This window comes from Dendrobates tinctorius, unplaced genomic scaffold (assembly GCF_039654945.1).
Source record: "Dendrobates tinctorius isolate UK_male_01 unplaced genomic scaffold, ASM3965494v1 ptg000203l, whole genome shotgun sequence".
Taxonomy (NCBI): Eukaryota; Metazoa; Chordata; class Amphibia; order Anura; family Dendrobatidae; genus Dendrobates; species Dendrobates tinctorius.
The window spans coordinates 10,366,470-10,394,282 of record NW_027361870.1 but is presented as its reverse complement, the minus strand read 5'-3'; the positions used below and the strand labels follow the sequence as shown (position 1 = coordinate 10,394,282).

Genomic DNA, 27,813 nt, shown 5'->3' with positions numbered 1-27,813 from the left:
CTTAAAATATAATAGGGAAAATCAGAGATATTTGCTATGATGTAAAGAAATGCCGCAGTGTAACGCTTACTTTAATGGCTATAAGTCACCCTTGTTCAGTAAGAGCTTTGTATCTTTTCTAAATCCTATCATTATAGTACAACACTTTAGTTCTCAGCATTAATATACATCTACGAGCACATTCCTGATTTAAGGTGATTATTAGCTCCTTCAATATCATTCTACGCTCAGGTAAATGAAGGTCCTGACCAGAGGAAATAAAGATTAATTATAAAGCCTAATTCTCATTTTGTGTTACTTGACCTCCAGCATCTCCAGTTCTTCAGCTAATATTGACATATGCTGTAGAAATCTTTTCATAGAGTCCAGATTAATGCCTGAGCGCTTTGAGTTGTTTTATCTAATTGTTTCTTAAGTCGACTGATGACTGTCGGAGAAAGGAGAAACTTGGTGAGCAGTAACTGACGGCATCAAGAGTTATATCGGAGCCATCTAAGTGTGAAGATTGTGGTTATGAATGCGTGAAGAGAACTTGGTAAACATGTTTCTACTTGGACTGTCGGCTTATTAGCACAGTCAATGAGAAGTTTACTGGGGACAATAAACCATTTATATTTCCTCATAAATTAGATTTTTATGTCTCTCATTGTTATCTGGGAGCCCAGAGGCATTCAGTACTGGTAGGCTAGGTCAATAAGTTATCAGCTTTTATTTGTACAATACTTAGAGATGGTTTTTGTAGTGAGCGGTAGTTTACATTAGTAAAAACTGTAGAATTAAGCTCCATAATTTCTTACACAACCTTCTAAATAGATGGGGCATTTTACATATTGTCCCATCATGAAAGCTTCTTATAAGATGTATCCACTCACTCTTACATAGATGTGTCCACTCTTGTATAGATGTGTCCACTCTTACATTCAGCTCTGGCAAAAATTGAGAGACCACTGCACAGTTTTATAAAAATCAGCTTCTCTACATGTCTGACAGCTATTTGATTCCAGTGTCAGTTGAATTCCAACCAGAGGACATCTCATTCTACTTAATGTGCTTCTGATTAGGTGATCACTTGAACCAAATCTTATTTAATGAAGGAAAGTATAAAAAAAACCCTGCTGTCATGTTCACAATCCTCTTGCAATAGGACAAGCTGGATGGCAAAACAAGTGCTAGTAATATCCTAAAAGTAATAGGAATCAAAAAATAACCATGCCAAAGGAGTTGAAAAAAAAAGTCTTGAGTGAGGAAAAGAAGGGCTCATTCTGGCTTTAGTAGCAGAGGCAGACAGTGAACATCACGTTGCCTCCATCCTTAAAATTTAAAAGATGGGAGTCCATTACAACAAGGTCAAGCAGCAGACATTGGGGACAACAAAGCTACAGACCGGCAGAGGGTGAAAATGACTCTTCACTGACCGGGATGACCATCATCTTATTCTAATGTCACTCAGCAACCACAGGATGACATTAAGTGACCTACAAAAGGAATGGCAAATGGCAGCTGGGGTGAAGTGTAAGGCAGGAACAGTTCGTAACAGGCTTCTAGAGACAGGGCTCAAGTCGAGTAAAGCTAGAAAAAGCCTTCCATCATGAGAAGCAAAGGAGAGCCAGGCTGAAGTTTGCCAAAGACCATAAGGGTTAAACCATAGAGGACTTGGAGTAAGGTAATCTTCTCTGATGAGTCTAATTTTCAGCTTTGCCAAACACCTGGTCGTCTAATGGTTAGACTGAGACCTGGTGAGGCGTACAAGCCACAGTGTTTTGCACTCACTGTGAAATATTGAGGAGGATAAGTGATCTGGGGATGCTTCAGCAAGGCTGGACCTGGGCAGGTTAATCTTTGCGAAGGACGTTTGAATCAAGCCGCATACAAGGTTATCCGGGAAATACAGATGATTCCTTCTGCTCATCCAATGTTCCCCAACTCTGAGGACTGGGTTTTCCAGCAGGACAATGCACCATGCCACACAACAAGGTCAATCAATGTGTGGATGAAGGACCACCACATCAAATCCCTGTCATGGCCAGCACAATCTCCAGACCTGAACCCCATTGAAAAACTCTGGAATGTAATCAAGAGGAAGTTGGATAGTCCCAAGCCATCAAACAAAGAACTGCTTAAATTTTTGTACCAGGAGTGGCATAAGGTCACCCAAAAGCAGTGTGAAAGACAGGTGGAAAGCATGCCAAGACGCATGAAAGCTGTGATTTAAAATCATGGTTTTTCAGCAAAATATTGATTTCTGAACTCTTTCTGAGAATTGTTGTTTCTAAATGATTATGAACTTGTTTTCGTAGCATTATTTGAGGTCTGCAAGCACTGCATTTTTTTGTTCTTTTGACCATTTCTCATTTTCTGAAAATAAATATAAAATTTATTGCTTGGAAATTCGAAGACATATTGTCAGTAGTTTACAGAATAAAAGAGCTATTTACATTTTACACATAAATATACCTATAAAGAGAAAAATCAGACAAACTGAAAATTTTGCGGTGGTCTCTAAATTTTTCCCAGAGCTGTAGATGTGTCCACTCTTGTATAGATGTGTCCACTCTTGTATAGATGTGTCCACTCACTCTTGTACAGATGTGTCCACTCTTAGCTTTTTTTAATGTTGTTCAGTATCAAATATAGTCATGATTAAAGTGATAAATAGGAATTTTGTAGATCACTTTATTTAAAAATTCTATTTTTTTACCCTCTGAAAATCATTTCTGAGTGCCAGTCACTAGGTGTCTACCAAGCACTAACTTGCTGTCCATTGCCAGTTGCATTGTTTAGGCCATCTCTAGCAGCAAAGATGATGAGACATATTGCAGGAACTAAGTGCAGGTCTTTGTCTCTCTGCTCCTGCTCTCTTGCCTGTCAGACGGGACACAGGCATAACCAAGAGGGAAGCTTTAACGGGAACCTGTCATTTCTTTAAAAACTGTTAACCTGCAAATATAAGGCTTACTATGAACATTCTACCAGCACTATAATTACTGGAACTTCCTTTTCTTCCCATCCACCATGCACTACCCCTTCCACTGTCCAATGAGTTGCCTATACAGAGCTTAAAAGAAGGCTGTTAAGTCCCTAACACTATTAACCTGCAGATATACAGATAATGGCAGGAGCTGTGCATGTTGGTAGGGAAGAATATGGATGTTCCAGCTTTCATAGTACTGGCAGAATGTTTATACCATGCACTCAACATGTGTGGATGGCAAGTTGCACTGCATGGGAATCGTACAGTTCCTGGACATATTAAATAGGTATATGCAACAAAATAGTTTTATTGATGGGGGGAACTAAAGTAGCCAATCCAGGCTCTTGTACAGGTTTTGTATACAGGTGCTGTAGCTGTCCACTCTTCAGACAAACCCTTCTTAATTACTATATTCACCAGTGTAAAATTAAAATAACAGTGCCAACATAGCTGGGACTATGCTGGTGTGGGAGGTGAATACCTCCCACACCAGCACAGTTCCAGCTATGTTGGCACTAACGGGCTGCTTCAATCAAATCTCCTGTGGATGAATCTCAGATGTCCAAAGGAAGCGTGTGAACTCCAGCACGTTAGTGGCCTATGTTATGCCACGAGGGCACTGCAGTGAAACCATGTCACACCCTGGGAATCCCAGCACCAGCATCACTGGTATGGCTTGGATATGGCAGGTGAGTAGCTGTTGTTATTATTTTACACTGGAGAATATAGTTTTGAAGAAGGTGTAGTCCAAGTAGTGGACAACGCATTTTAGAACTTCAATTTTTCAATGAAGAAATTCAAAACAATATTACAACATTTCCGGTAAAACCAAGACCGACTGTAAGTGCATTACAACCAATGTTACGCGGGGCTTAGGTCAAAGGAGGCTGACATACCCGGGGCCCCTGAGGAGTCCCTCAAACAAGGGAAAACCCTGTCTGACCCTCAACCCAGGGTTTTTGCTAATGATGCAAATGCCTGAGCCTCCAGCCTTTCCTTATCTCCTGCTCAGCCCTAAGCTGAACCCTCCACCCTCCACCCAGTGAGTTGTTAAACCACCAAAGCCCACACAATAATGACAGACAGGGAGAACTTAAACCACACCGCACCACAAACACACAGGACAATACTGTAATGTGAACAGGGCAAAACAAAGCACAAATATAGGAAGGCGAAAAGGTAACAACGGATCATACGACACCAGATATGAATTTCTCTCTCCAACACCTCCTCTCCAGACCGGAACCACTTGGCATAAAACACAAGCTATAATCGGCGACGCCCACCGGCCAGCACGACTATTTAAAGACCGTGGGCGTGACCAAACATCGCACCTGATTTGCAGCTAGATTAACCCCAGATAACCTGAGTAAAATCAAGCCGGCGCCACTGAGGCTATAGTGGACAGAGATGGAACTACCGCTGCCTGCCGGACGCTGTGGTGTGAATAGCGTCCGACATGACAACCATTGGGTGCCACTCATAGGCATCCCGAGACAGGTATGACAAAACTTTCTTTTGTCTTATTTTTTTTAAAACTGGTCATCTGCTATTCAAGCTGAAATATGTCAACCCCCAAAAAAGGGTGAGGAAGGGCTCAATTCACCAAACAGGAAAAATTGTGGACATTGCTATGTTTCTTGTGCAGCAATGCAGTTGTTTGGTATTATTCACAGCACAATTAAATCATAATTGGTTTGTACTTGAATTAGCACAACAAAGATGGTCCAGAGTCGGTTTTTGGATGAGTTGCCATGTTCCTCAAGATTTCGGCTCAAGAACCTCATAGTAATGCAATCTAGATAGTACCATTTCTGATTCACACGAGCAAACATTTAAAAATTGCAGAATCCCAGATTCTTTTTTGCACGCGAAGACATAAAATTCTGAAAATTGTGTATTTTTTCTCAATTTCAGTTTTTCACTTAAGTGAATTTCTTGGTAGATTTTTGATTCTAGTCATAATGGTCAAGGACATTCATTCCCGGACAAGAACTTATTATTTTATAATAGATAAGAAATTGAAATTGATATACATTTTTCGAAAGTCAGCAGTGAGTGCATTATCAGTGTTAAGGTTTTGCTCTCTTAATCTACTATTCTTATGCATTTTACCAAATCTAGGCCATTGAGCTATTTTTATATCAGCTGCAATATACTCTTGCTTTGAGAAAAGTCACTATGAGGATAGAATTAGTTTTGTTTACCTCACAACAGCTTTTCTGTGCCACACCACAATGCTCCATTGCCTTTTTGCAATAGCCGTTGGCGCCAATTCCATGTAAAATATATATATATATATATATATATATTTTCCCTTCACCCATGACAGCACCACCTGAGAGAGGGATCCGCCCCGCCAGGACAGGAACCTACTGAGACATAAGGGGCGGCACCTCTCCCCCGCTTCAGTTGGGTTCCTGTCCTGGAAGGAATCCCACTGTGGCGGTGCCTGTCATAGGCGAAGAGAAAGATAAAGACCCAGGCCCGTCCCGGCGCGGGAAGAACAGGTAGCATACCTGTAGCGCCGGCCGTCGGGTCCTGGAAGCGCAGTCCCCGGGGTCCCTGGGGCTCCGGGTTCGTGCGGGCGTGGATGGGATCCCGGTGGCTCCGGGAAGCCCCCACCGCGCCGCCCTCCCCTCGCGCACGCCACATCTCGATCCCCGTGGTAGGGGAGAGACGCTGGCGTCTTCCGGCCTCTGACGTCAGCAGCGCTTGGAATGCTGGGTGCGCCGGCTGACGTCAGCAGAAGGCGACGGTGTAATGGCGCCGGGTGCGACGCCGGCCGGCTTTCTGAAGCGCTGGGCCGGCGGTCGCAGGGGGGAGGGGAGGAAGACGCTCACCAGGCGGAGGCATGCAATTTAAAAGGAGGAAGACAGCTGTAGATCGGCGGTGCAAGATGGAGTCCGAGCAGGAACGTTCAGCGTCCCTGCCTCCCTCACAGCCCTCTGGCAGAAAGCATGGAAGCCATTCAAGCAGCAGTCGCCCCAGCCGCAGGTCGGGGCACTCCTCAAGGTCCAAAGAGCGCGGGTCAGGTGCTCCGACGCAGCCTCCAAGTCCGGTACCCTTGATTACGGGTGGTGAGTGATCTTCGTGAATGTCAGCAGTATATTAATAGGGGTTTTCTATGTATGCTTCACCCTGTAGGAAAGGCCCAGAAAAGCGGGAAGCAAGAAGAACAATAGGGATTGTGCTATATGTAAATCTCCCCTAGCAAGAGACTGGCAAAAAGATCTCTGTGCTTCGTGCATTCAGCGGACTATGGCGGAGGAAGCGCCTAGTTTCGCAGCCAATCTAATATCTGCCCTCAGGTCAGAAATGGAAGGCTCAATTAAGTCCTTATTGAAAAAAGGGAAAAAAAGCAGGAAGGATTTCCCTAGTTCCCCCTCAGATTCCGCGTCAGTATCATCTCAGGCGGAAAAATCATCCTCCTCAGACTCCTCAGATAGTGACACAGGGGGTAAGCCATGTTTCCCTGTAGAAGATACAGATGCCCTCCTAAAGGCCATCAGAACCACAATGGGCCTACAGGAAGAAAGGGCGGCTAAAACCCTAGAGGACGTCATGTTTGGGGGGCTTCAGGAGAGGAAAAAACGAACCTTTCCAGTAAACGCGAAAATCCAGGCGCTTATTGAGAAGGAGTGGAAAAAGCCTGAAAAATCGGGGGCCCTTCCATCAGCCTCTAAGAGACGATACCCCTTTGAATACAAGGATACAGAAATATGGGACAAAGTCCCAAAAATAGATGCAGCGGTGTCCAGGTCTTCCAAAAGGTCAGCCCTGCCCTTGGAAGACGCAGGGGTTCTTAGAGACCCGCTAGACAAAAAAGCGGACTCATATTTGAGGCACGCATGGGAAGCGACAGCAGGAGGTCTAAAGCCGGCGATAGCGGGCACCTGCACGGCACGCTCCCTCATGATCTGGCTGCAGCAGTTAGAAGAGAAGCTGGCGTCAAGGGTCCCAAGAGAGAAGATCTTATCAGACATGTATCTCTTGCACGGGGCAGCAGCTTTTCTGGCAGATACCTCGGCGGACTCTATGCGATTGACAGCCAGAGCAGCGTCACTATCAAATGCTGCTAGACGCGCGTTATGGCTTAAGGGCTGTCCGGGTGACCTTCAGTCCAAGGCCAAATTGTGCTCTCTCCCCTGCGATGGCCGATTCCTGTTCGGCAAGAACTTGGACGATATTCTGGAGAAAGCAGGCGATAAGAAAAAAGGCTTCCCCAGATTCCCTATGGATCAGAGGAGACAGCCCTTTCGGAGGGGGAGATTCAATAGAGGGCGTCCTCCCGCTGACAGAAGAAGATGGGAGGATAAAAAGAAGAAAGAATCAGGGTTTATGTTTGGTGGAGGCACCTCCACCTCAAAAAAGTCACCACAGTGACGCCAGTATTCCAGTAGGAGCGAGATTGGCACTCTTTTTCCAGGCCTGGGAAAAGATCTCCTCCAATACCTGGATTCTGAGCATCCTAAAAGAAGGCCTGAAAATCCCCTTTATTCGTCAGCCAAAACCCGTGGTCGTCATCACACCTATCAGGAAGATGACCGAAGAACAACTGGCCTTAGAAACAGAAATCCTGAGCCTGATAGACAAGCGGGTACTGTCCGAGGTGCCACGCTTACAGGAAGGAAAGGGGTTTTATTCACCCCTTTTTCTAATAAAAAAACCGGATCAGTCGTTCAGGACAATCATAAATCTCAGACACCTCAATCTATGAATAAAGAACCCGACCTTCAAGATGGAATCAGTAACTACGGCAGTGAAGCTGCTACATCAAGATTGCTTCATGGCCGTAGTCGATTTAAAGGATGCGTATTACCACATCCCTATCCATCCAGATTACCAGAAATACCTGAGGGTAGCGCTTTATATTCAGGGCACACTAAGGCACTTTCAGTTCAGGGCTCTTCCGTTTGGCATATCTATAGCCCCGAGGGTCTTCACCAAGGTCATAGCGGAAGTGACAGCCTTTCTCCGGATTCACGATACGGTCATAATACCATACCTGGACGATTTTCTTATAGTGGGCAGTTCAGAGGACCACTGTACAGCACAGTTGACTCAGGTGATCAACACCTTGCAAGAGTTAGGGTGGATAGTCAATTTCAAAAAATCAAAATTACAACCCCTAAAGAAACAGACCTTCCTAGGATTTATACTGGACTCAGAAAGGCAAGAGTGTCTGCTCCCAGAGTCCAAGATAGAGAAGGTGCAAAATCTGGCCTTGGCGGGCCGAAACCAACCATGTATGACATTAAGAAAAGCAATGTCCCTACTAGGTACCCTAACATCCTGTATTCCGGCGGTCAGGTGGGCTCAGTTTCACACCCGGCAACTCCAGGGGGAGATACTAAGAGCACAAAGATCGCTAAGAGGGCGTTTGGAAGGAAAGCTGGAGCTTTCCTTAAAAACCAGAGACTCTCTCAACTGGTGGTTGAACGAGACAAATCTGACCTTAGGAATACCATGGGACAGACAGGCGACAGATATAATTTTAACAGATGCAAGCTCCTCGGGGTGGGGGGCACACCTAAGGGGCCTCATAGGTCAGGGTTCCTGGACACCTCAAGAAAGGAAGGCATCCTCCAACCTGAGAGAACTGTGGGCAGTGGGCAAGGCCCTAAGCCACTTCATTCCGCTACTCCAGGGTCGAGAGGTACGCATCATGTCAGACAACAAGGTAGCAGTGGCATACATCAACCACCAAGGAGGGACAAGATCACACTCCTTAATGGAAGCAGCAACAGACATTCTGAGCAGTGCAGAGGAACACCTACACTCCGTGACAGCCCTACACATAAAAGGGGCAGAAAACATAGAGGCAGATTTCCTGAGTCGCAATACCCTGAGGCAAGGAGAATGGGCGCTAAACCGGTCCATTTTTCAAAAGATAATTCAGCTTTGGGGGGAACCGGTGATAGACCTCTTTGCAAACAAGCACAACAGGCAAACAGAAAGGTTCTGCTCTCTAAACCCGAGGGAAAACCCATGGGCAGTGGACTCGTTGCACATCCAGTGGAACTTCAGACTGGCTTACGCGTTCCCCCCAGTAGCTCTGATCCCAACTGTGGTAAGAAAAATCAGAAACGATCAAGCCAGGGTGATTCTAATAGCTCCATTTTGGCCAAAAAGGCCCTGGTTCGCTCTGCTACGGAAGATGTCCCTCTCCGATCCTTGGGTTCTGCCAGAAATCCCGGACCTACTAGTTCAGGGTCCAATATTGCACGCTCAGGTCAAAGGATTCCATCTGACGGCATGGAATTTGAAAGGTCGCTTTTAATGGATAGGGGGTTCTCCCCTGGGCTGGTGGCCACTCTGCTAAAAAGCAGGAAACCAGTGACTACTAACATCTACGGCAGAACATGGGATAAGTTCCTACAGTTCTTGGGTAAGCCGTTAGGAAAAGAACCCCCGATTAGTGACATCCTAGAGTTCTTACAATCTGGGTTGCAGATGGGGTTAGCAGTAAACACACTTAAGGTTCAGGTGTCGGCACTAGGGGCGCTCTACAATTGCAAACTGGCATCAGATAGGTGGATAGCCAGATTTATTAAATCCTGCCATAGAGCTAGGCCTATTCCAATACCCAGAATAGCCCCCTGGGATTTAAACCTGGTGTTAGAAGCCCTTACAAAAGATCCGTATGAGCCATTACATCAGCTACCCCTAAAGTTTTTGACCCTAAAAACGATCCTGTTAGTAGCCCTCACATCAGCCCGCAGGATAAGCGACTTACAGGCTCTCTCAGTAAATCCTCCTTATACGCAAGTCTTTCAGGATAGGGTAGTGTTAAGAACAGACCCCAGTTATCTGCCCAAGGTAGTGTCAGATTTCCATCGGGGTCAGGAAATTGTTCTTCCATCCTTTTGCGAAAATCCAAAAAATCTGGGGGAGGAAAAATTCCATAGTCTGGATGTTAAAAGAGCTCTCGTAGAATATATATCTGCCACTAGCCAGTGGAGGAGGTCACAGTCCCTATTCGTAGCTTTTCAGGGTGCCAGGAAAGGCTATGGGGTTTCAAAAGGGACTATTGCTAGATGGATTAGGGAAGCCATTAGTGTAGCCTATTCAGCTAGTGGTATCCCGATTCCTGATGGCATCAAGGCTCATTCCACCAGAGCCGTGGCGACCTCCTGGGCTGAAAAGGCAGAGGTATCAATCGAACAAATTTGTAAGGCCGCTACCTGGGCCTCACCTTCAACCTTCTTTAAGCACTATAGATTAAATCTATCCTCCTCTGCTGACTTAACCTTTGGTAGAAGGGTGCTGCAAGCGGTGGTCCCTCCCTAAGGTGTTTCGAAGTCTCCAAAAATCTCTCAGGTGGTGCTGTCATGGGTGAAGGGAAAACCACCATGGTTACTTACCTGTAGCCGGTTTTTCCGGAACCCATGACAGCACCCGTACATTCCCCCCCTTTTTTTCACTGTATGGTGTGCACAATTAGTAGGGTGTTTTGAGTGTTGTGGTGTTGGATTAAACATGTAACTAACCGGGAAGTCCTCTCAATGCTCTGTAACCCAACTGAAGCGGGGGAGAGGTGCCGCCCCTTATGTCTCAGTAGGTTCCTGTCCTGGCGGGGCGGATCCCTCTCTCAGGTGGTGCTGTCATGGGTTCCGGAAAAACCGGCTACCGGTAAGTAACCATGGTGGTATATATATATATATATATATATATATATATATATGTGTTTTATTAATATTTAATAAATATTCAATACAGTCAAGCTTTTTCCAGGGTCAAGAAAGTTGTTGCTGCAGACTTTGAAGGCTTGGAAGTTCATATTTAGCTGCATCGTAGATTCTCATAATACTCTTTGTCCATAGTCTGTGAGCCTCATTGATGGATTATTGTCATGATTTATGCTAATCAGATGTGTTTGTGTGTGTGTGTGTGTGTGTGTGTGTGTGTATATATATATATATATATATATATATATATATATATATATATAATGTATGTGTAGTTCATAAGATGACTTTTTTTAACCATACTCTCCTATCGACTCATGCAGACATCCAATTATGAGAAAATTGGACCAATTATTCTGATCAGCCTCTGATCGGAGTTGTATTAGAGTTTGATCAGAATGTGGTATGAGTGTCATCCGATTTTCTCATATCTGGAGAAATCTAAGAAAAAACTCCACTTTCTCTTTTCTGTCAGTTTGTGAAAATCGAACCGCACTCAAATGTCATCTGAATTTGGTTTGATTTTTTTTCATGGACCCACTGACTTGCGCTGCCGATTTTGATTCGACCCTCAGATTAAAATCGGACATGTCTTAAATATTTTCCTTGGTTCAATTGGTCCATGGAAAAAAATCAGACATGTGAATGGCCCTATAGGTATGAATGCAATTTGTGTAAGTCACGGATAGCACTCATCCACAAATCTCGGACAAATGAAAGTGACTTAAAGATGAAAAAGGACCTAAACTACATTTAGACCCAAATGGGTAATTCAGCTCCGCTCTGTTCTGCATTAGTAGGAGAGTGAGGCTGGTAACATCATTTCTACAGACATCTGACAACTTATGTATGCAAGTGTCACACATCATCCATTTGTTTAACTTATATGAAAAAGTATAGATGCTTATATCTGTAGATCACTGACCCCATTCATCTATACACAGTGTGTCCGTAATGTCATGGGGCACTTTTGACCAGTCAAGGAAAGCAACAAAAGACTATAGAAATGTGAAATCTGCTCCAAATAAAAGGAAAACCCTCCCAACTTTCTGTAGGATGATGTGGCAGCATGTGCACATGAACGTATCAATGACATTAATCACTTAAAACAAAAAATCCCAGACATTATTCACTCTTACACGTCCTTACCCGTGTGTGGCAAGAACTTCACTATCGTTTGGATGTGTGTAGGGCAACAATTGGAGCCCACATCGCACTGCACTGAATAGGTATGAAACTGGGAGAGCTTTTCTTTTATTTGGAGCAGATTCCACATTTCTATAGTCTTTTGTTGCTTTCCAGTGACTGGTCAAAAGTGCACCATGACTTTACGGACACACTGTATATAAAAATTTTTTCCTCCAATTTATGGATTAAAACAAAGAAACAAACACACAAAAAAAAAAAAAAAAAAAAATATATATATATATATCGGGTGAGTCATAAAGGACGGATGTATTTGAAGTGGCTATAACTCACCACCAGGTGGAGGTAGAGATGTGCGGGAGGCGGGGTTATGTTTGTGAGGTGAAAGCATTGTTTTTATTTTAGTTTCAGTTTAAGCTATGGTGCCGTGGACGATAGAACATCGCGTTTTTGCGTACAACAGTTTTGTCAAGAATAATGAGTGTATCACAGCCGTTCAGCGTGAGTTTCGGCGTCATTTCAATATTCACAGAAATCAAGCTGTTCCCGCTCGTAACACTATCCTACGTTGGGTTGAAGCACTCCGTACACGAGGTACACTAATGAACAAACGACCACCGGGGGCTCCACGAACGGCACGTACCCCTGAAAATGTGGAACGCGTCAGGCAAGCCATGCTGCGTAGTCCGAGTCGATCTGCTCGGAAACATTCTTTAGAACTTGCCCTCAGTAATCGTACAGTAAGGCGTATTTTGCATTTAGACCTGCATTTCCACCCCTATAAATTGGCCATTGTGCAACAGTTGGAGCGCGGGGATTACGCAGCGCGACTGAAGTTCGCACATGAGATGGAAGCAATTATTGAGCAAAACGACAACCTTATTTTATTCATGAGTGATGAAGCTCATTTCCATGTCAATGGCATGGTTAATCAGCAGAACTGCCGTTATTGGGCCTATGAAAATCCGAAAGAATTACATGAACGACCGCTGCACAGCCCTAAGGTAACGGTGTGGTGCGCTATGGGCAAATATGGCGTGATCGGTCCGTACTTTTTCGAAGGCGATAATGGCAATACTGTTACCGTGAACTCACAACGTTATATCGCCATGATAAATAACTTCTTTGTTCCTGAGTTACGACGGCAACATATCCCCATCTCTAGTGTGTGGTTTCAACACAGTATACGTAACCAAATCTGTGAATACATTTATATTTAATAAATATTTAACGATTTTATGATTAGTTTAAAAACGTCCGTCCTTTATGACTCACCCGGTATATATATATTTGGAATGCAAAACTTTTTATGTGCTTATAGTTTTATGCTGTTTTTGTGTCCTTGGTGTTATTATTTCTGCTTTTAATTAATTGGCCAAATTTCAAGCATTTTTCAGACCGAAATGCTTACAGAATTGACTTGATGCAGTTTTTTCCTGAGTGATATTTTTAGTATGTAGTGAAAGCAACAAGTACAATAATCTCCCATTGAAATCAATCTGCACCAAAATCCTAGTGGAAGAAAAAAGGTTCACGCAGTTTTTTTTTTTTTTTTAACACATCAGCTTTCAAGACTATTCACTTGCTGCCTGATATATCCCAGCCCCTGATGTGTGGCATTGTAACAATATAATCAGCGTTATTCACTTGGTGTGACAGTGGGTTTTAATGTTATGGCTGATCAGGATTATAGCAGAGTATAGTTCCCTGTAACTAATGGTGTGTGTTAATGTTTCTGCTTCTCATTTTAACTTTCTTTGTAATAGCACAGACAAGAAATTAACAACAAAATGTGTAAGAGATATTTCAAGATCTGTAAATCTATAAAGCCGTGCTTAGCATCTTGAAATCAAATGTGTTTCTCTCCAACAAGCTAGAAATAACGCTGGCAGCCTCTCACCTTTAAGATTATACATAGGCAAATAAGATGCTGGAGTTGTGATTATTTTTTTCTATTTCTGCTTCTGTGTTTGGACTGGTTATAAAGGTAAAATGTATTTTTATGGAAAAAAATTATACATACCGTATATCATTATTTTAAACTTAGACCTTCCTCAAAGCAACTAACAAAATCGATGCTAAAGGAGATGGCTTTAGTAATTGCAACACTTGTCAGTGGCAATGACCTCTTTAGGACATGCAGAGCTTTCACCGCCGGTCCTTCATTTGGTGCCAAAATGTGTGCCCAGCGTGCAGCTACATTCCCTAGTTTACTGATGGGATGATATTATTTAGGCAGTTGTATATAGGTAATGGTTTTTGGACACTGTATGGTTGTATGGTACATTATAAAAAAATAAGACATTTCAAAGGGTATCAACCAATTTAAAGGGATTCTGCCAGTAGGCGTTCACCTCCCAAACTTTTTTTATGCAAATGTAGCTGTTTCAAAGACAAGTCCAGCAATACCTTTACATGGCCAGTCTGTTCCTCCATTACTGAGAAATTAACATTTGATTTGATATGCAAATGAGGCTGAAGATCTATTTGTAGATCTAAAGCCTCTGTCACTCCAACTCTATTCCCCACCCAGTGCGATCTCCTCCAGCTTGACTGGTGGTCTCTATGCTGAGTGACTTCAGGCAAAGGAGTCATCAATCAAACAGGATAAGGTGCCAAGCAGGGAATAGAGCTGGAGTGGTAGAGGTTTCAGATCTACAAATAGTTTTTCAGCGTCATTTGCATATCAATTGATTTTGAAAGTGCTAAATATAATGTATAATGCCCATATAAATAGTTTGGAGTGTGAAATCGTGCTGGCAGATACCCTTTAAAACTAGATCTGTTCCTCCACATCATGATTTATGGCCATTATTCAAATTGTTTTATTGTACTTGGAACATTGGAAATCTGTTGATTATCGCCAGTTTCCTGCAATACCTCATTTCACCTGCAGTGGAGTCATTATTAGGTGATTGCCAAGTCAGACTCCCCAGAGAATCAACCGTTCCAACTTGGTGACTCTCCATTCTTTAGAATTGAGGTGGTTCTAAGTAGAGTACCACTTTTTTTACACCTATATGATCTAATATGGCATAGGGACAGGGATTCACTTAATAAAATGACTTTTTTATACAATTATTCAATAATATATATATATATATATATATATATATATATATACACATACACACACTGGTCAAAAAAATAAAGAGAACACTTAAACAACAGACTATAACTCCAAGTTAATCAAACATCTGTGAAATCAAATTATCTACTTAGGAAGCAACACTGATTGACAATTAATTTAACATGCTGTTGTGCAAATGGAATAGACAACAGATGGAAATTATTGGCAATTATCAAGACACACTTAATAAAGGAGTGGTTCTGCAGGTGGGGACCACAGACCACATCTCAATACCAATGCTTTCTGGCTGATGTTTTAGTCACTTTTGAATGTTGGTTGTGCTTTCACACTCGTGGTAGCATGAGACGGACTCTACATTCCACATAGGTGGCTCAGATAGTGCAGCTCATCCAGGATGGCACATCAATGTGAGCTGTGGCAAGAAGGTTTGCTGTGTCAGCGTAGTGTCCAGAGGCTGGAGGCGCTACCAGGAGACAGGCCCATACACCAGGAGATGTGGAGGGGCTGTAGGAGGGCAACAACCCAGCAGCAGGACCGTACCTCTGCCTTTGTGCAAGGAGGAACAGGAGGAGCACTGCCAGAGCCCTGCAAAATGACCTCCAGCAGGCCACAATTGTGCATGTATCTGCACAAACCATTAGAAACCAACTCCATGAGGATGGTCTGAGGGCCCGACGTCTACAGATGGGGGTTGTGCTCACAGCCCAACACAGTGCAGGACACTTTGCATTTGCCACAGAACACCAGGATTGGCAAATTTGCCACTGGCGCCCTGTGCTCTTCACAGATGAAAGCAGGTTCACACTGAGCACATGTGACAGACGTGACAGAGTCTGGAAACGCCATGGAGAGTGATCTGCTGTCTGCAACATCCTTCAGCATGACCGGTTTGGCATTGGGTCAGTAATGATATGGGATGGCATTTCTTTGGAGGGCCGCACAGCCCTCCATGTGCTCGCCAGAGGTAGCCTGACTGCTATTAGGTACCGAGATGAGATCCTCAGACCCCTTTTGAGACCTGGGTTGGCCCTGAGTTCTTCCTAATGCAGGACAATGCCAGACCTAATGTGGCTGGAGTGTGTCAGCAGTTCCTGCAAGATGAAGGCATTGAAGCTATGGACTGGCCCGCCCATTCCCCAGACCGGAATCGGATTGAGCATATCTGGGATATCATGTCTCGCTCCATCCACCAACCTCACATTGCACCACAGACTGTCCAGGAGATGGTGGATGCTTTAGTCCAGGTCCGGGAGGAGATCCCTCAGGAGAACATCCGCCACCTCATCAGTACCATGTGCAGGCATTGTAGGGAGGTCATACAGGCACATGGAGGCCAAACACGCTACTGAGCATCATTTCCTTGTCTTGAGGCATTTTCACTGAAGTTGGATCAGTCTGAAATTTGATTGTCTACTTTGATTTTGAGTATCATTCCAAATTGATATCTCCAAGGGATATTAAGTTTGATATACGTTGATCATTTGTATGTTTTATTGTTCTCAACACATTCCATTATGTAATGAATAAAGACTTGCAACTGGAATATTTCATTTACTGATATCTAGGATGCAGTATTTTAGTGTTCCCTTTTATTTTTGTGAGGAGTGTGTGTGTGTGTGTGTATATATATATTATGAAAATAGTAATAAGACACTGCAACTTACTAATACACCAGCTGCTAAAGATCAGTGCTCTTATCCTGCATTCTGGGCAGGGAGGATTTATGCTATTTGTATTTGGGTCAAACAGTATAACGCAGACTGATGAATGGTCAAGTACCAAATATTGTCAACAGAATTGGTCATTGACAACAAGCAGAAATCTTTGTGATAAAAAGAAACACTAGTGTTTGCATGTAATTAATCTTATCTGCCTTTTTTCCCCAGATGTTATTCACACTGTTGGGCCTATAGCAAGAGGACAATTAAGTGACTTCCACAAAGAGAACCTTGCAAAATGCTATGAGTCGTCTCTCGCACTGGTCAAAGAGAACAACATCAGATCAATAGTAAGTTCACACCTGATTTTACTAGTTTGTTAGCTCTTGTTATCAGATTTGATCAATATGCACACTGTTTGTTCCCAGTATACCCAGGGTTATTACAAGTAGATAAGATTACTACTTGTGGTAAGTGGGCAACCATCTTAACCAAGTTTTTCCGTTATGGGGGCATATCGATTGTCCACCATCTTTAGCAGCTTATCAGTAAAAAGTAAGTCAAGAACTTATGTTAAATATGGTTTTTAACCCTAATGATCATTGTGGTGGCCTATTCTTTGTTGCCTTGCCATCCATAGTCTGACTCTGACCAGTGAAATATAAAAATGGAGAGAACATTTATCCAACCACTTGATTGGGTGTATTTCAGGTTTTCCAGTCAGCTCCCAAGTTGAAAAGTTTTCGTCAAATCTTATGGAGCTCTAGGTGGCTCTTAAAGTTTTGTTAAGTTGGATGTCCTCCATGTCTTCTCCTAGGCTGCAGGTGAAGCTTTACCTGATTATAATAATAGATATGAAAAACCCTGGTGGCAAAAAGAATGCCAATTGGCAAAATGCCAAAATTCCCTCAACAGAGAAAAGCAATACCCGCTCAAATAAGTCATGAGTACAGGAGGAAAAAGGAGCTACTAGGTATAAATATACTAATGCGTATTATTTTATTAAACAAATAATCAAGACATACAAAAATGTCATTGCATACAATTTAGAACATTAGACTGCAGCAGGAAAAAAACGAGGAGCGTCACAGGAGGAACCATGGTGCCCAGATGGTCCTAATATCACATAGGTATAAAGTTAAAGGCAAATAAATACGCCATCACTAAGAAGAGAGAGCTCAGAAATGACGGGCCCAGTTGTGAGTCAAGAGCAGAAGATTGATGGGATTACTAGAAAGTGCATATAGTTCAACATACACAATTAAAGACCGGGAAAACTCTGAGAACTCACCAATAAAGTAAAGGGCACCAGATAAAGACCCCCGGACTGGGTATTAAAGCCCCAATGCACGTTTCGCGTGCACTAGGCACCGCTTTCTCAAGGGGAGTATCTGCGACGTATGCAGAAGGACCTTAAAAGCCCATGTGACATGATCAGCTGATCACCACCAGGCCAATAGCGGTGCTTAGGTCGGCGCATGCGTACTGCGCGCCACAGAAGTACTTCTATGGTGTAAACCCTTGTGGATACTGCTGCTATGGATACTTTTATCGCTGCATTGGTGACTCCTCGGAGATGCAGGGGGCGTCTCACATGTCCCTAGTGCGCTCATTAGGAGTTCCCTTTCCTCTGCGCGCTTACTGTCATCACTGACATCTTCCTGCTTCTGCCGGCTTCTGTGGCGCACAGTACGCATGCGCCGACCTAAGCACCACTATTGGCCTGGCAGTGATCAGCTCATCATGTCACATGGGCTTTTAAGGTCCTTCTGCATACGTCGCAGATACTTCCCTTGAGAAAGCGGTGCCTAGTGCACGCGAAACATGCGTTGGGGCTTTAATACCCAGTCCGGGGGTCTTTATCTGGTGCCCTTTACTTTATTGGTGAGTTGTCAGATTTTGCCAGTCTTTTATTGTGTATGTTGAACTATATGCACTTGCTAGTAATCCCATCAATCTTCTGCTCTTGACTCACAATTGGGCCCGTCATTTCTGAGCTCTCCCTTGTTAGTGATGGCGTATTTATTTGCCTTTAACTTTATACCTATGTGATATTAGGACCATCTGGGCACCATGGTTCCTCCTGTGACGCACCTCGATTTTTTCCTGCTGCAGTCTAATGTTCTAAATCGTATGCAATGACATTTTTGTATGTCTTGATTATTTGTTTAATAAAATAATACACATTATTATATTTATACCTAGTAGCTCCTTTTTCCTCCTGTATTCCTGATTATAATAATGTAGCATTACTTTTGAGAGCCAATACACATTTTTGTATAAACGTAGTGGCCACCATTACAGAAAGTCATTAACAGCTGGAGAGATGAAGACACAGGAACGGACAGAAGGAGGATCTGTTGGGTGGATGCACAGCAGTAGGAGACAGTATCTTCTCTTGTTAGATTACTTAGCGCTGGAAATAGAGCTTCTCCCGATCGTTGGCCATGCATTCATTAAACGTATGTTCAATCTGTGACTTACATAAAAATTACTATCTAGGATGAACTGATTACGCGGCGAAGAATTTATTTACATTAGCTAAATTTCCCTCATTTTGAAAGTCAAGCATATGGGTGTAACTACCAGGGAAACAAGACTCAGACTGGCAAATAAGAAAACGGATGAATCTCCCAATGGTCCCCCATAGATGAGTAGTTCTGGGCGCCAAACACTCGATTCATAATGTACAAAGTCAACATGTACTCATTCATTTAACAAACTACCAAGTTTATTATATAGAAGCATAGGTAAATTTGTGAATCCAGGTAATCAATAGTTTGCATGTAGCTGAACAATGTGCCCCTGCATTCTAGCATGATCACATCTATAATATCCATATTTTTATTTTATTTAGTCATATAATTTTTTTTAGAAAAAAAAATGCTTCCTCTAAATGGCTCCGGCCACGCATGCACCGTAGCATAATTCGGAATGCAATAGATGCTACTGCGCCTACACAGTAGTATTTATCAGACTGATTTTCACAAACTGACTGAATAGACCAGGAGAATTTTTTTATTCTTATTCTCCACATGCGAAAAAATCATATCACGCTATGATCAATCTCCGATCAGAGTTGATCAAAGTGTGAGTAGCATAATTGGTCCGATTCTCGCGAATGAGAGAGAAACGGTCATGTGACCCGATATACAGTATATAATGGGCAGTTCACTATTGCTGGTGAAAATAGATCTATGCTACAATGAAACAGCTAATGTACCTGAAACTAAGAACGGAGAGTCTTGAGAGTGTCTGTACTATTTCTAGTTTTGTGTCTGTCCCGGATCCTTGGATCATTATGAGGGTTTTCCCTGTGAAATGGTTAAGTGATTATTCTGTTCTGAGACCGTTCACAGCGTTGCCATGGTAATGAATCCCAACCTGAAATTCTTAAATGCTGTTTGCCTTTAATGACTTGCTTTTTGTCTGCAGTTCACAACAATCAATAGGCTCTGTTTTAAAAGGAACCTTCCTGCGAGTAACAGCACAAACTCGATATTTCATTCAATGGATAAAGAAAGAAACCACAATTTCCTGCTTGTTTCCCTACCTGTTTTCTCGCTTTATTTTTTTTTTCTTATACCATTAAGATCGTGCACACAATAGCACATTTAGAATGTAAAAATAAGAAGCTTTTTTGCGGAAGGGAAAACTACAGGTTCTTATGGCGGCATGACAAAGGAAACTGCTTTCGAACCTTGTTTGCGCCGCATAATGAAATGTTCTCATGTATAATATCTGGTATTTGCTGCACTTCTTATTAGAGTCTGTGCCTGTGAGTTTAAATGGTTTATTGTGTACAGTGCCCTCCTCTATTATGTGGACCCAATATTCTCAGTCAACGATAGGGGCGTAGTGACATAAAAGAGGAAAAACGTGTTATGATAAAAATATTATATTGTATTGTGACCATTTATCTTGTACATACAGTTAAAAATATATCTAGAGATGGAGTAATTTCAGAATAATTGGCTCTTTCAGAAGAGAGTAAGGAAACAAGTAGTTGGATGGAATTCATGCATCGGGAATCTAACCATTTCAGCCACCTAGAAATATAACCCTGTGGTGACTTACCACAAATGCCTTTTTGTGTGCCTTTTAAACTACCCCAAAATTTTATGTATAGCTATGGCCTCTTCCACACCAGTTTTTTGCCGTCAGTCACAATCCGTCTTTTTTTAAAAAAACTGATCCAGCAACTGGTGCCGCTGGATCCGTTTTTTTTCTCAGACTTGTATTAGCGATGGATGGCCGCACGTTTCATCCGTTCGACGGATCTGTCGGAAATTCTTTGTCCTTCGGCCAGAGATTATGGACAAGGTAACGTTTTTTGTGTTCGTCGAAAAGTCGGACAGTGACTGATCCAGTGCCAGCTGTCGTCGGCTATAATGGAAGCCTATGGGCGCAGGATCCGTCGCTGTCCGTCAAAACACGGAATCCGGCGACGGATTCTGTTTTTTAAAACTGAGCATGCCCGGAATAATTTCTATTCCTTTAATTTAACCCCTACAGCTGCTGTGACAGATCCGTCAAAAAAATGGATCCGCGCATCAGTTTTTCACAATGTGCGCAGGATCCGTTTTTTGAAACTTTGACGGATTGCGACTGATTGTAAAAAACTGATGTGTGAAAGATGCCTATGTGCACACAATGTTTTTTTCCAGGCAGGTTCATTACGAAACCCACCTGAAAATCATAGTAATTTCTATGTAAGGCCTGTTTCACACTTCCATTTTTGACCATCAGTCAAAATCCGCCGTTTTTGCAAAAAAACGGATCCGCCATTTTTTTTGACGGATCTGTTTTTTTCCCCATTGACTTGCATTACCGGCGGATCTTGACGGATGGCCATCCGTTGGATCCGTTTTTTTGCGGATCCGTCAATTTTTTTGTGTCCGCCCAGATGCCTGGACGGACCATGTAACTTTTTTTGTAGTGCAGGATCCGCATTTTGATACAGCGCATGCCCGGAGGAATGAAGTCAGGAGGAAATTTAACCCTGAAATCTTTTCTGGCGGACAGAGAAAAAATTCTCTCTCTCTCTTTCTCTCTCTCTTTCTCTCTCTCTTTCTCGCTCTCTTTCTCGCTCTCTTTCTCGCTCTCTTTCTCTCTCTCTCTCTCTCTCTCTCTCTCCTCTTCCCGGGCAGCGGTTCCTTTAAAATTCTTCATTCGGCGGATCCATCAAAAAACCGGATCCGGTGGCATCCGTTCACATCAGTTAGGAACGGATCCGCTTTTTGCCTTTTTGGCGGATTTTAACTGACACAAAAAACTGAAGTGTGAACCAGGCCTAAGATCCACTTGCTTTTTATATGTCCAGACTTTGGTACCCGCTTCAGGTTTCCAAAGACGGCAAGCAATTAAAAGAAATGGGCCTACCATTCCGCACTGGTTTTCTGTTCTGAAGGTCCTTTATACTTTTCAATGCAAGTCAATGGGAAGTCTTAAAATATGCTGTGGTGTCTTTTTAAGCTTTTTGCCACTGTTTTTGCATCATAAACCACTAAGGCTATGTACACATGGAGTTTTTTGGCTCTGCGGATTTCGTAGTGACTTTAGTCCTGCGGTTTATCTGCGGTTTTGCCTGCGGTTTTGCCCTGCGGTTTTACACCTCATAATGGAGAAGGCGTGAAACCGCAGCGGTTCTGCACAAAACAATTTACATGCTGCGGATTGTAAACCGCAGCAAAACCGCGCGGAAAAATTCACAGCATGTGCACAGCGTTTTCCAGTTTACCATTGAAAACAATGGTACTGTACAACGCACCTAAATCTGCTGCGGACCCGCATCTGCAGAAACGCTGCGGATCCGCAGCAGAATCCGCACCGTGTGCACATACCCTAACTGTTTCTTCATTATTGAATGGAGGTAAGAAAATTCTGGGAAAGCGCCCATAAAGATGCCCAAAACATTGTGAAAGCTTAAAAAAAGCAAATGGTCTCTTCGAAGAAAAGGACTAGAACTCACCTAAGAAAAGCAGCATTTTCTGAAGCATCGTCCTCTTGAAAAACTTTGTGTTCGCCTTTGTGAATAAAACTTTGTGTGCACATAATCTACGGGATGAAACCAACCATAACATCTCCCATTGAGAGAATCATTATAGGGCATTTCAAAAAATTGTGTCATAGGGTTGAGGTCAAATAGCCAGATGTTGTCAGCCATATGTATGGCCAAAGGGGACGTTATTACTTTCACTTGACCTCTATCTCCCCCTATGAACTCTAAGCTTTAATGTGAACAGTATATAGTAACAGTCAGGCCTGCCTCTGACCCTATTCATGTCTGCAGGTTTACTACCATTTATTGGGGTCGTTCCGAGGTAAATATCAGGCCACCAGCATCAAGTTGCAAAAATGAATTTGAAAATGGGAACAACTTGTAAACCTGACAGAATTTTGCCCTGGTGATGTAATGATCTTTTTGTTCCTAGAGGGAAAACTAGAGACTTTAGATCAACTAAACGTGGCAGCTGACCCTGGACACCGTGAGGTTACGCCTGGCTTTTTTAGCTGTAGCCATTTGACATGTCATTGAATGGCCCTCACTGCTTAGTCTGGAAGATCTATCAGTAGTGGGTTGAGCATTTGTCTTGGTGAAGTCCAGTCTATCATTTTTCCTGTGTATCCATAGTTAATTATTTTTGAGCGTTTTTACTTTATTTCCATATTATATACTAATTATTATTAGAAAAAAAATCCCAATAATGATATATCCTAAGAAATAGCAAACAATATAATAACAAACCGCTGATAACAGAGTTCTAATGGTGAAAATGTAAAGAAATTCACTCAACGCAGGATCATCTCAAGCCAAGGTAGCGAATATGATGTAGAGCAATATAATAGTATAGGAAATAAAAAAAAATAGATAAGAGTTCAAAGGCAATTCATTTTATTATTAGCAAAGTTTGCTAGAGATTTGTATCCATCGCACTATGTTCTTCCATAATAATTATTTTCTGAGAAAACATTATGGTGACTACACAGGATTAAAGGGATGACATGGCAGGTAAGATAACTGAACGAGTCTCCTAATGAGTTGGGTCAAAGGATTATTCAACAGTAATGGCAGAACTGAATGAGTGGAAATTGGCGAATGAGCGAACGCTCCTTCCCAATTACCAGCCTGTGTGAACAAGCCGGTGAGGACACGTTGAACGCGCAAAATATTCACTCATAGGGTGATCGTATAGCCTATCAGAAAGTATTATTTCCAATGTAGTTTGAACAAATGGCTATAACAATAAATATGCTTAATGTTTCCTTCATTGTGTGAATATTGTTCATAATGTATATAGTTAGAAGTAAAAAATATTACTATGGGCAGGCTATAGGGGGTAATAGTTGCACCGTTGTTCTGGGGCTCATAGGTTCCTCGACCAGATAAATAGCCTCCAGTATTATAACTGAAAAAAATTAGTTTGTAAGCTCAATGAAAGACTTTGTATCAGTGCACGGGACCTTTAACGTAAACATTAACTTAAAGGGGTTTTCCACTACTCAGACAACCCCTTCGCAATCCCTATGTTTCCCTCTTGTAAAATAATGCCTATACTTGCCTCTGGTGCTGGCGTTGTTCCAGCAGTGTCAGCACTGGCTCTCCCTGGGATCGCGTGACATTATTATGTCATGGCATCCCTGCGGCCAATCAGCGCTGGCTTCACTCTCTGTTCTGCTGCTCCTCTCATTTCCTTCGGATATATGTGATTTGTCCAAATACAGGTAGACTAAAGGCAGTGCTGATCATTTTTTCAATGGGGCAGTGCTGATGAGAGAATTTTTTTCACGGATTGAATGTTTGTGAAAAAAAGTCACATCATACACTAATTTGTACTGTGTGTCAGAAGAATCGCCTATTGTATGGGTCTATGGGTGCTCTGAAAAAATATGAGATACCATACAGAGCCACGGTATAGCTTGTTTTTTTACTGATGTATTGCAATTTTGCAACATAAGAAACTATAAATGGTCTTGTAAATTAATAAATGCTGCTGTAAAAAAAATTGGATTGTGCACGAATGACAAGTGAGAAAAAAAATCGTCCGAGTTTTCTTGATGATTTTTTATATGGTCATGTGAACCTGGCCAAAGAAAGCCTAGTCATCTACACACATTGAATATCTTTTGGCAGACCTCTGGCTACTTTGAAGTCCGTGTCTGTCCCTGTTTTCCTCAGTCCCGAGGTTCGCTCTCCTTACATACTAATAGGAAAGCTGTCTTGCTATTTTTCTGCAGTGTCCATTTTCCTATTGTCATCATTTTTTTTGCAAACATGAACAACGCCTTGTTATCTTCTCATGTATTTTATAAGCTGTCACTGTACATTTACAGAAAAAAATTTAATTCATAGCAGTGTAACGCACTGAAACATGACACGTATAGATAAGAGTTCTTCCCCGGCCAGGCGTGACATTTATATTCTCCATGAGCAGACGCACACAGTATTCTGGCTTTGCTCAGGATCTTTTTTGACTGATCTGTATATCCATTAAATCCAAATAAATGCTAATGGCATACTTAGTTGTCACCATATTTAATTTTATACATGACCTAATAACACAGCTGAGAAATTTTCACTTCCATGGAAACTCAAAGTCTTCATCTAGTAATACAGGGCAACAAAAGCCTATGAAATATGTATGAAGTCTGCGGGTTGAAACTGGATCAAGGTTATTTTGGTATAAAATTGGACACAACTATTTTTTGGTCCCTGCTTCATGGGTTAAGGGGCTGGCAAGGCATGTACCCTATGTGCGGGGCCATGAGACTCCAACAAACTACTATACCTTGGCCATAGTGTTAAGATATGTGGCTAGTTATGGTAACTGGAGTGTTGCCTTGGTTGAGAAAAGCGTTGTCCGGCTTTCAAATGTCACAACGGTTCGCACTTTACAATAAAGCTTTACTTTTAAGCAATTTTGGCATAAATATTCAAAAGATAAAATGCTACTGTATTTGAAGATTAAAAAAGATATTATGATTAAAGAGTTTCTAATTTGGAGGTGGGTTGGTGGGTAGACAGAACAGTCGTTTGTCTAGGGCAGTATTGAAAAGGGTATGCAACCAGAATGGTCTTGGGAATCTTGCCCTGTCACGTCAAGAGTGGCAGCTGAATGCCTGGCAGGAGCGGTCTGTGACAGTCTGTGTCAGGGAAAAACGGCGCCATGCACTACAGGCAAGTAAGTTGCAATTACCTGCCTGTTAGTGCTTAGAAACATTTTTTGTTCTTTTGTGAAGTCTTGGATACCCCTATAAAGTTCAAATAAAATCAATAGGGAAAAAAAATGACAACTTTTTGGTAATGGTTTTAGTTTGACTGCAGTTTTCTCAGAGTGAAATGAAACGGGATTAAGGATGATCACCATAGACACAATTGTTACAATTTGTAAGAGAGATGTCATTGCATACAGCGGAATAAGACATCATTCATTACCTGTTAGATGGTGGGCACAGTTCTATATTTGTAAATGACATACAGGACTTTATCTATGAGATGTTTACTGCAAGAATATTACACTATTTTACAAAAAGTATAAGTTGAATTGATACAAGTCGGGAATAACATTTTTTCCTTATGTGAACAGGAGTTGAGTTCCTCGTGTAAATGGCATGTTTCTTTTATTATTTCTCATATCAATGTTGCAGAGGTTGGGAACAGTTGTGGCGATTCACAAGACACATCTAGCATATGCTCTGCATATTGTTACAGCCTTCATGCTTTGAGAAGCTTTACAGAAACTCTGAATCAAACAGATTTATTCTATAGATTAATAATGCCCGGAGGCTTTATAGGATTTTCAGAATAATCTAATCCTATGTAATATTAACATTCGACATAAAATAATTTATTAGGGATGAATATATTAAAGAATATAAACATTGAAAAAAATATTTCAACTGTGCGAAAAGGATTTCAGAAGTGGAATATTCAGTAGCATTATTTTAATTTTTTGAACATCGTTAGATATAGCGAATACATTGTTTAATGCTTGAAAACAGTAAGACTTCCCACAATAATTTCCAAATACACAGTGATTCATCAAAAGGAACCAAATTCCTTATAAATCAATGACTGTCCCCCAAAAGAGTCTTCAAAATTATTTTAGGTTGTAACCAAGCTAGAGACATTCGTCTCTAGACAGTCCCATTTTTGGAATTCGAGCCATTATGAGCCAATGTCCTGATGCCAAAAAGCAACTGAAACATTTGGTCAAACCATATTCATCAATGATTAAAAATCCGTCCGTTCTTGAGAACTCAGAGGACTTTTAATAACTGGTATCAACAAGCAACTTTTCAATTTACCAATTTGATGACATGAGACAACCCCCTGTAATATTGACGATCTAGACTATGGATCTGTGGAGCTTTGACTTCCTTGACCACTACTGATCAGCAAATTAAAATGCATGTAGAGCACCAGAGGTATTACAGTTGGGTACATCTTTAGTGGTCCTGAGTGGTGTCATTGCCTTTCATTGATTTGTAAGGGAGATTGCTTGCAGTACCATTTGTGGTACACATTAGAGTAATGTCTGCCAAGCCTGTCTATATTAACGTGTTGGGTCGATAATCTAATGTTTATGGTGGCATCAGCTAACTGATGATCAGGGGAAATGTTGAGCGGGCTTGTCTGATTTTGGGCTGCTGATCACATTGTTCTACCCTAGATAAGCTGCCGGTCAACATGTCAGTCGGCAGTTTTCTCATAGAGTAATTGAGTCCTCGGCCCTGAGATTGGTCCTTTATATAGGAGAGTCGGCTGTGATGGCTCAAAGCTGAACACTCGGTCATGAGCAGGAGTGGAGCTTTTATACAGAGTTCTGCCATTTCTGCTGCGCCATTCCCTTCAATCCGCAGATCCATAGGGATATGCAGGTAGTTGAACCTCAACCAATTTGACACTAATGACCTATTCTAAGGATTCTCCATCAATGTACAACATGATATCAAATCAACTCTGGTACAATATATTCCAATATATTGTCCTTTCATGAGGTGACACACTTCTTTGTCTAACTACTTGGAGGCTGCAGTAATCTTGGGGATTTATTGGCTTATTATTATCTATACTCCCAAAACCTTCACCCTCAGTAAAGTTCAAAAGAATCAACACTTTACAGATGTAAAAGATTCTCAATAAAGGAAAGGAATAAGTAGAGTCACCTTATAGACACATCATTAGATTCATGGATCTTTCCTAGGTCTTTCATCCTTCAGCTCCAGTCTACGTCATACTTTTTGAATGTGTGA

At 42.1% G+C, this 27,813-nt stretch overlaps 1 protein-coding gene across 1 annotated transcript in view; it reads left to right on the top strand.

Moving 5' to 3' along the window:
• Positions 1–27,813, top strand: part of MACROD2 (mono-ADP ribosylhydrolase 2) — a 2,987,523-nt gene that overhangs the window by 1,898,234 nt on the left and 1,061,476 nt on the right. The window contains exon 6 of the mRNA XM_073553810.1: positions 16,786–16,907. Coding sequence (XP_073409911.1) covers positions 16,786–16,907 — 122 coding nt within the window. The remainder of the gene's footprint in view (positions 1–16,785; positions 16,908–27,813) is intronic.